The sequence below is a fragment of the Fonticula alba genome, assembly GCF_000388065.1.
Source record: "Fonticula alba strain ATCC 38817 unplaced genomic scaffold supercont2.2, whole genome shotgun sequence".
NCBI classification, from domain to species: domain Eukaryota; order Rotosphaerida; family Fonticulaceae; genus Fonticula; species Fonticula alba.
Window position 1 is genome coordinate 3,221,211 of NW_009242972.1, and position 8,790 is coordinate 3,230,000.

Genomic DNA, 8,790 nt, shown 5'->3' on the forward strand with positions numbered 1-8,790 from the left:
CCCCCCCCCGCCCTCTCTCTCTCTCAGCTCTAGCACGGAGATCTCGCCTGTTGCTCATGCTCCAACTCGCTTTCAGCCTACAATGGCACCCTCAAGCTGGCCTTCGCCCGGGTGATCCCGACGCTGAATGCCTTCCTCCAGCAGCCGAGCCCCGAGGCGGCCGAGGAGCAGGCCGCTGCTGGACGTGCCCAGCAATCCCCCTCGGCCTCCAATCGCTGGCGACATGTGGCCCTCCTGGTGCAGGCCTACGGTGTTGGTTTGCTGCAGCTGCACGAGACCGCCGAGGATGAGCCATTGCTGGCGGAGCTGGTCCTCACGCGGGGCATCCTCCCGGCGGTGCCCTATCTGGCCTGCCTGCCGGCCGAGAGCCAGCAGCTTCTGCAGCAGCTCCTGATCCTGTGGAGCCAGGGGTCCCTTTGGGCCGATGATGCCCCGGCCAACAAGGCCCCCGAGCCGTCCGGGTCCATGGAGTCCAGTGGGCCGATTCGCGAGGCAGCCTTCTTGGGCCTGCGTCAGCTGGCCCTGCGCGCGCCGTATCCCTTCTCCGAGGGGGTCATTTGGGGCGCGGTGGCGGCCTTCGCCCTGGGTGCCAGCCGGGACCCGGTGCGGGACAGCCTCCCGGCCGAGGCCCGGCGCTCGGTGGCCCTGGAGCGCTTCATGCTGGACTGCATCGGCGAGCTGGCCTCCATCGATCCGCACGCCTTCCAGGCATGCCTCTACTCGATGGCTCGAAAGCTGATGGGCCTGCTGCGGCTGGCCGTGCGCGGGTCGGCCCTGCGCACCGGTGCCGCCACTCCCACCAAGAGCGAGGATGTCTACCTGGTCACCTCTTCGGACCTGCGCCGGTATCTGTTCAACTGGCGGGTCATTGCCCTGTTCCAGGCGTGGGAGCGCGGCGTGTGTGGACTGCTGAACTTGTCGGCGGCCGGCGGCCCGGCGGGGCTGCTGGGCAACCCCGGCAATGAGCTCGTTCGCCGTCTGATTTTCCCCTTCGCGCAGATTGGCCTCGGCCTGGCCGGGCTGGGTCTGCACCTGGCTCAGTTCGACCCGGCGCGGATTCACCTGCTGCGTAGTCTGGCCGGTGTGTCGGCCGCCTCCGGGACGTTCATCCCTGTGGCCTCGGTTTTGGTGGATCTGCTGGCCCATGTGAAGGGCAACATTTCACCGGCCGAGGCCGCGGCCGCCGGGGAGCTGGGCCCCGGCCCGAACTGGGCTCGAGTCAGCTCGCTGAAGCGTTCTGGCACCGGGCTGGCTGGCACCCGGGAGGCCCCGGCTCGACTTGGCATCCATGTGCAATTTGCCAATGCCCTGGTGGAGCAGGTGGCCGATGTGTTGCTTCTGCACTTTACTCCGGTGGCCCGGCACATTGCCTTCCCGGAGCTGGTTGCTTCGCCAATCCTGCCCCAGCTGAACCACTTCATCGCGCGTGCCTCCCGGCGCGTGTCGAGCACGCGTCATCTTGTCCAGCTTGTCACCAAGGTACGCTTCCTGGTTGTCCTGTCCTGTCCTGTCCTGTCCTGTCCTGTCCTGTCCTGTCCTGTCCTGTCCTGTCCTGTCCTGCCCTGCCCTGCCCTGTACTGCCTTGCTTGCTCCCTGCGCCACTGTTTGCACTTGGTTCCCTTGTGTGGTCTATTGTTGCGCTTTGCGCGTTCCATCTGTTCTGCTCACCTCGTTCTCTTTTTTATCTCCAACCCCATCACCCTGTAGCTCGATGAGAACCGCGCCTACATCGAGCATAAGCGCGCTGCCTTCGACTACAACCCCAAGGATGTCGACAAGCTGGCGGCCTTCCTGCGGAATGAGCGCGCCGCCGAGTCGCCGCTCTTTGCTTATGGTCGTCTGCGTCGCTCGCAGCTGGCTGCTGAGCAAAACAAGCGCTCGCAGGCGGCTGCGGCCCCGAGTTCCAAGCGCGCGCGCCCTGCTCGCGGGGGTGTTCGCAAGGCCAAGGCCGGAAGGCCGGTGGCCAAGATGGCCAAGGTGGCTTCTGCCTAAGTGCACGAAGAGATGCCTTCGTCTTCCGCCTCTCGCATTTCCTTCTCTCGTCCCACTCTTCCCCCCTCCTCTCACTTTCCCAATGGGAGATGGGAGCCTTCTGCCTTCGCAGCCTCTCACGCCCTGCCTATTGCCTCCCTTCCTTCCTCTTGTTGTACATTCGTCATGGGAAAAAAAATAGACACTACTATGACCTCCCCTTTGCCTGGAAAGATGGACGCCGCCAACAGTAGCATCGTCAAGCAAAGCAGCATTATGACCTCAGCAGCAAGGTGTGTATTATCACATCCGGCAAATGGCACATGGGGGGCACAGCCGGGGGCAGACCATTGACAGGCAGGCAGGGCCCGGGCCCGGAGCACTCGATTCCGCTCAGAGGTTAGCCTCAGCCTCCAGGGTGGCGCGAATCTTCTCGGCCAGCTGCTTCAGCTCCTCGCCCTCCAGCGGCTTGACATTCCACTCCAGCTGCAGACCGGTGTTGGTGTCCGGACGGGGGATAATATGGAAGTGCACATGGTCCACGGCCTGGTGGGCCATGCGGCCGTTGTTCTGCAGGATGTTGTAGCTGACCAGCGGCTTGTCCGGGATCTCGCCACCGACGTTCGGGGTCTGGTGGAGGTTCAGCGCATGGACGATGCGCTTGGCCGCCGGGAGCAGCTCAGCCAGCTCCTCATCGGGCACCTCATGCATGAAGGTGGCGTGGGACTTGGGGATGACGAGCTGCACATATGTTGCGAGCGCAGGAACAGCCGGGGGAGCACAACAGGGAGAGAGAGCGAGCGAGAGAGAGCGAGCGAGAGAGAGAGAGAGCGAGAGAGAGAGCGAGAGAGAGAGGGGGGAGGAGCTGTGAGAAATGGAACGCCGACGTATATATATATATGTGCATGTGGGAAGGAGGGGTGTTATTGGGAGCGATGAGGCGAGGTCGACGCACAGCATGGCCCTTGGACAGGGGGTTAATGTCGAGGAAGGCGAAAACGCGGCTGGTCTCCAGAATGCGGTGGGAGGGAAGCTCACCGCGAATGATGCGACAGAAAATGCAGCCGGCAGACATCGTGACGGGAGAGAGGGGAGGAGGGAAGAATCGGGATGCGAGAGCGCGAACAGCACACTCGGAGCGGGGAGGGGGGGGGGGGCGGGAAGAGGGTGTGGTTTGCCCGGCCGAGACCGTGTCTCGTAGCACCAAACCCCTTTGTAAGTCCCGGCGACACTGTTGCCCCTTCCCCCCCCCCCCCCCCCCCCCCCCCCCCCCGTCGCGCTCCACACCCACAGGTGTTCCCCCCCCCGCGCCGGGATGTACGGTTGGGCGACCCCGACACACGGCCCATGCGTCGGCAGTTGTCGGCGCTTGCGATCGGTCCCCCGCCCACATGAATGCCGCTGGCTTGCTGCTCGCTCGGGGGACGGGCCCCGAGAGATCGCCTCCGCCCTGTTCACATACATCATTCCTCCTCCCCTCCCCCTCCCGCCCTTTGAGGCGTTTGACTTCGCGCCATGGGATTGTCCTCCGCATCGCCGCCGCCACCGCCGCCACCGCCCGAGCGCATTGCCCGAGGACATGTGGCTGCCGTCACGGCCGCCGTCCTCAGCCCGTTGCCCTCGCTGCCATACCTGTTCAGTGGGTACGTCCCTTGACCATCGGGGCTGGTCTGCCTGGCCACACATCCACCCGCATCCACCCGCATCCACCCGCATCCACATCTGCACCCCCCCCCCCCCCCCCCCCCCCCCCCCCCCCCCCCCCCCCCCCCCCCCCCCCCCCCCCCCCCCCCCCCCCCCCCCCCCCCCATCGCGCTCGCGCCCGCACAGCCATGGGCCTCCCTTCCGATGTGGGATAGAGTCTAACTTGGACCTTGCCACAGCGATGCGGCCGGGGCCCTGCGTGCCACCCACATCCATACCTACCGATCCGTGCACCTGACATCGGTCGGGGAACTGATGCGGCCGTTGCTTGCAGATCCCGAGCGCGCGGTCCCAACAAGCTTGAAGAACGTCGACACGAGCCAAAGTCATGGGCATTTCGCGGTGCTCGGCATTGGCTTGGCTGGCTTGCAGTTGGCCATCCAAACGCGCTTCGGGGATTTGCTCTTTCTCCAGCTATCTGACCGGCTGCTGGCCATTGGAGGCGATGCGAGCACAGTCGCGTCAGCCGGTGGTCCGCTGATGCCACTGCTCCCGACCGCCGGGTCTGAGCTGGACTTGCTTCTGCCTGAGCGCCTCCTGGCTGCGGCATACATCCTGCCAAATGTGTCATCGCTGAGCGGTGGCCTGGCGGCGGCCTCCTTTGCCTGTCCGACGAATGGGGCATCTCGCGCCCGATGCATCCTGCCCAGTGATGTCGATGGCCGCGAGGCTGGACCCACTGGTCGGCCCGAGTCCGATCGTGTTCTCCATGTGAAAGTCATCGAGTGGACTGCCCCAAATGGCAGGCTCCTTGCCGAGCCGGCCGCTACCTTGCCGGAGCTCGGCCTTCTGGAGCCCCAGCTGGCTGGCGCTCTGACAGTCACGGCTGTGGCCCCCGGCGAGGCGGCCCCACCGGAGGCGGCCCCTCGCCCGGCGGCCAACATCAGTCCTGCCTTTGCGCAGCTTCTGCAACATGCGCCTCTCACATCGCCCAGCGGGCCAGGTTCCATGCGTCCGATTGCCCTGGCCCCGAGCGGCCGGGATCCCGTGCCTCTGCCCGGAGCGCCGGTGGGTCTCATCGAGGCAGACCTCTTTTTCGAGCTGTCCTCCGGCGCCGGCCCCACGCGTCTGCCCATGGTGACCAGCACCCTGCTGACACCGCTGCCCGGGGCATCTGGCCAGCCGGATTTCCTGGCCCTCGGTCTGGAGGATGGTCGTATTTTGGCCGGGTTGCTGCGATCGAGCGCCGGGGGGCTGATGGTGTCGGACTTTGTCCTGTCAAAGCGACTACTCCAGGAGCCAGTCTTTGCGATGGCCTTCTCCACGGACCCGGGGGCTCCCGGCCGTTCGGGCATCCTCTCGCTGGCTGGCGTCGACAGCGCGGTGGTATGCCTACCTGTCGGCCTGTCGGCCTGTGGAGAGAGGCTCACGGTGCGCAAAGGCCCTTTTCTTTTGTCCCCCCCCCCCTCCCCCCCCACGCACACACACATCAACTCAGTCCTCTGCCCGTCCGTGCCGCGTCACTGACACCCGCGGCGCCCGCTGAAAGCTATCTGAGCGAGCTATTTCCACGCCGCTGCCATCCGGCGGGGTGGCCGCACTGGCCAGCCTGGAACTGCCCCCCCGTCGTCCGAGCACCGGGCGCGCCGCCAATGGGGTATGCCTCGGGGTAGCCTCGTGGGATGGATGTCTGCGGCTGCTGCGGGTACATGCTGGACACTTTACCTGCCGGCCCGTCGAGGGCAGCCCAGGCCTTCCGCCGGCACCGCCCTGCTTGTTGCCCCTCGCGGAGCTCCGCATGGAGCCAGAGCAGCCCCAGCAGTCACCCCTGTCGTGTCTCTCCTTGTCCGCATGGAGCGCCCCGGCTTCCCTGGCCAGTCCCGGCCCCTCCGACTTCGGGCTGGAGATCCCCCTGCCAGGCAGCTTGCGTGGGCCCGGCGCACCGGGCAGCCACAGCGCGCCTGGCGGCCGGATCCGAGCCGTGGCCGGCGCGCGGAATGGTACTCTCGGCATTTGGCGAGTATGCTAGGTGTGGGTGGGTGCGTGCGTCTATCGATCTCTGTCGCCCCTTTTCCCCGTGGAGTGGCTCACACCTAGCTCGAAAGGAAGAAAAAAAATACAGTAACTAGACAGCTGCACAGATGGCAACACCCTGTCGAGGGCCACGCACATATATGGATATACATATATATATATATTCAGACACAAGGGCAAGGGATGGGTTCGGAGGAGAGAGGGAGGCTCGACAGCTGGGTCGACGGGCAGGAGGGGGAAAAGGGGGGAGGGGGGAAGCAGCGGGGGGGGGGGCAGATGCAGCAGGCACGAAGGCCGCTCAATCGAGCATGGTGAACTCGCTGTTGTTGACCGACGCATAGGAGGGGATCTCCTCGGGGGAGAGGAGCCCATCGGCCAGAGGGCTATCGGCCCCGGTCGCCAGACGCGAGGGACCCCGGAGCCCGGGCTCCGGCCGCGAGAGCACCGTCGGCGAGGAGGCCGAGGACCCGTAGTCTGGCAGGGCGCTTGAGGGCGTGCGAGACCCTGGCGACTCGGCCGCCGGTCCGCCCCCGCCAAACAGCGACAAGAAGCTCGGGTAACTCCCGCCAGAGGGGACAGGCCCACCGGCAACCGATGACCCAGCCAGGGTGTTGATGGGCGGGAGGAGGCCCCCGCCAGCTCCAGCTCCAGCCCGGACATCTTCCTCATCATCATCATCATGGGCCAGGTACATGAAGTCCCGGAGACGGTCCTTGTCGCGCCCGGCATTGCCATGAGTCAGGGCGCCCGAGCGGCCGACACCGGGGCCACCACTGCTCAGGTGGTGATGGTCCTCATCATCGTCATTCTCATCATCGCCATAGTCACCGCCATAGTCGCTGCCACTGGAGTCGGAAAGGTCGCTCCCCGGGTCGCCGATGAACTTCTGCAGGATGGCCTGGCGGAAGCCGACAACACCAGTGCCGGACCGTGGCCGGACATTGGCGCCCCCGGGGCCGAGGGCCCCGCCGGCAACGCGCCCATCCCCGCCCAGAGTTCCATCGCCAAGGAGCCCGCCGGGGCCGGCGCCGGCCGTGGCCACCGTGCCGGCCAGCTCGTCATGCTGGTGGTGGAAGAGCGGCTGCGCCAGGAGCATGGGCGCATCGAAGTCATCGAGCGTGCCGGAATCGACGGCGGTCGACGTCAGCAGGGCATTCTCCCGACGCTGTTGCTCGCGCAGAGCCTGGCGCAGCTGGCGCCGGCGCCGGCGAACCATCCGATCGGCGCGCTGCTGCTCGGCCCGCATGCGGCGCTTTTCCAGCCGGCGAAGGCCCGCAGCCACGACCAGCAGCCCGGCGATGGCCAGCAGAACAGTCAGCACGGTCAGCAGGGAAATTTGCAGCACCGATAGGGCCGGCTCGCGGGCCACACTCAGCAGCACCATGCGCAGGGTGTCCGGCGAGCCGCCAGATCCCGAGCCACTGGCCGACAGGGCAGCACCGTCCTCCAGGACCGACCAGCTGAGCAGCGAGCAGACATCCTCCTGCAGGACGAGGAAGTCGCTGCACTTGCGGCAGAGCGCGTCACACCCCGTCAGGATGACATATTGCAGGTGTCCGACATAGGCCGCAAGCGAGTAATCCTGCGCCGGATGGGTGGGATTGGTGGTGTGGCCGGCATCCGAAGCGGCCGCGAGTGGGAAGGAAGAAGAAGAAGAGGAGGAGGAGAGGGAGGGGGAGGACCCATGGTCGGAGGTGCTCTCATCGTCGTTGCGGCTTTCATCGCGCCCCGGCGGGGGGAGGGTCCCCCGAGGTGGGAGGATGGATTCATGGGTGCGAGTGCAGAGGCCACTTGTTTGGTGCCAGACGCTGTGGCGGGCAGAGCGGCTGCAGTCGCGCGCCGGCGGGGCATCGGCATCCAGGGCGTCGACCGAGTGCGATGGGGCCGGCACCTGGTTGACGAAGGAGCGCAGCACCAGCGACGCCGGATCCACCTGCCAGGCCTTGACCGACAGGCCGAAGGAAAAGTTCATGCAATAGCCCAGGGTGCCGAAGCTGTGGACATTGCAGTGCTCGCAGGCCGAGTCCGAGCAGTGGAGACTGTAGTCAATGGTGCCAAACCCACGGCAGGGGGGAAGATCTTCCCCGGTGGCCGGGGGCTCGGTGTCGTCAAGGCGAATGCACTCGTCATCTGGGCGCCGCCGGACGAGGCTATAGGTGCCGGAGGACTCGTCGAAGGTGCACACCCCGTCCTCCAGGACCACGGGCATGGTTTGCGACACATCGCACTGGCTGTCCAGGATGGCCAAGATGTAGCACGGCCGGTCGGTGGTAGCCGGCGGCTCGGGGGCCGGGGTCGGGCTCGGGGCCGACGCGCTGTCGGAGCTGCTGGCCTCGCTGGCCGGCGTGTCGACGCATTCGAAGAATGACTGGAAGCGCAGGCCACAGGCATTGACCCGCTCGTCGCGACACTCGAACACCACAAACAGCTCCTCGGCCGGGGACCGGCCAAGTCCGGACCGGAAGCACTCGGTGGAGTTGGCCGCCGGGGCACCGGGCATCGACAGGATGGGAATCACGGAGAAGGGCCGGCCGCGAGCCCGGCGCTCATAGTTGTCCCGGTCCATGGGAAACGCCGCGAAGGACACATCCAGCAGGGTTTCCTCGGCCACATAGTACCCCACCAGGTGTTGCCCGGGTGCACAGGAGTAGGCCACCTCGTGGGACGTCTCGTATGACACCGGGCAGGAGAGCGAGAAGTCGCACTGGCACTGGGCGCATTGGCATGTCTGTCGCCGGGGAAGCCACTCCTGCTGGGCCCCAGGGAGGGGGGCTTCGGCCGGCTCGAGAGCCGGCCACGAGGGGGTCAGCTCGAGGAGCTCGGCCAGGCCCAGAGGGTGGGGAGCCAGCGACCGGTGCAGGCCGCCTCGGCGACCGGTGGCCAGGCCGGCATCCACCGCCGGCCCGCGTAGGACCGTCACTCGCGGGCGCAGGTGCTCCGGCACAAGGAGCCCGGAGGGTGGCATCGGGGCCACCAGGTCGCGCGGACGCCCCGGGCCTTGGGAGCGCGGGGGAATGTGCGCCTGCGCCATGCGGGCCACCAGGAGGATGGCCGCCAGGGCGAGGCAGAGCAGCCGAGCACTATTCATCAGGCGGGTGGCTCGTCGCCGCGTGCAGGTGGGTGGGCGTACTTCGGGGGGGG

The 8,790-nt window shown here is 66.7% G+C and overlaps 4 protein-coding genes across 4 annotated transcripts in view; 3 read left to right on the forward strand and 1 right to left on the reverse strand.

Annotated features, from left to right (window-relative positions):
- Positions 1 to 1,992, forward strand: part of H696_01668 (hypothetical protein) — a gene marked incomplete at both ends in the record, with an annotated part of 2,970 nt that extends 978 nt beyond the window's left edge. The window contains 2 exons of the mRNA XM_009495574.1: positions 77 to 1,479; positions 1,708 to 1,992. Coding sequence (XP_009493849.1) covers positions 77 to 1,479; positions 1,708 to 1,992 — 1,688 coding nt within the window. The remainder of the gene's footprint in view (positions 1 to 76; positions 1,480 to 1,707) is intronic.
- Positions 1,993 to 2,246: 254 nt separating this feature from the next.
- On the reverse strand, positions 2,247 to 3,125 carry H696_01669 (hypothetical protein). Its single transcript, XM_009495575.1, has 2 exons — positions 2,927 to 3,125; positions 2,247 to 2,712 (listed from the first exon to the last, which is right to left on the reverse strand). Exons 1-2 carry the CDS (start codon positions 3,044 to 3,046, stop codon positions 2,365 to 2,367), a joined length of 468 nt encoding a protein of 155 aa, XP_009493850.1. The 5' UTR covers positions 3,047 to 3,125; the 3' UTR covers positions 2,247 to 2,364.
- Positions 3,126 to 3,486: 361 nt separating this feature from the next.
- On the forward strand, positions 3,487 to 5,783 carry H696_01670 (hypothetical protein; the record flags this gene model as incomplete). Its single annotated transcript, XM_009495576.1, has 3 exons — positions 3,487 to 3,614; positions 3,855 to 5,046; positions 5,165 to 5,783. 3 exons carry the CDS (start codon positions 3,487 to 3,489, stop codon positions 5,642 to 5,644), a joined length of 1,800 nt encoding a protein of 599 aa, XP_009493851.1. The 3' UTR covers positions 5,645 to 5,783.
- Positions 5,784 to 5,911: 128 nt separating this feature from the next.
- H696_01671 (hypothetical protein) lies at positions 5,912 to 8,775 on the forward strand. The gene has a single exon (XM_009495577.1). It carries the CDS (start codon positions 7,241 to 7,243, stop codon positions 8,015 to 8,017), a length of 777 nt encoding a protein of 258 aa, XP_009493852.1. The 5' UTR covers positions 5,912 to 7,240; the 3' UTR covers positions 8,018 to 8,775.
- The last annotated feature ends 15 nt before the right edge of the window (positions 8,776 to 8,790 follow it).

Excerpts from the sequence above, each read along its gene's own strand:
- H696_01671 (XM_009495577.1), top strand. The coding sequence starts at position 7,241 with ATGGGTGGGATTGGTGGTGTGGCCGGCATCCGAAGCGGCCGCGAGTGG.
- H696_01669 (XM_009495575.1), bottom strand. The coding sequence starts at position 3,046 with ATGTCTGCCGGCTGCATTTTCTGTCGCATCATTCGCGGTGAGCTTCCC. Across the intron at positions 2,713-2,926 it reads CCCTGTCCAAGGGCCATGCT|CTCGTCATCCCCAAGTCCCA; the intron begins GTGCGTCGACCT and ends ACATATGTGCAG.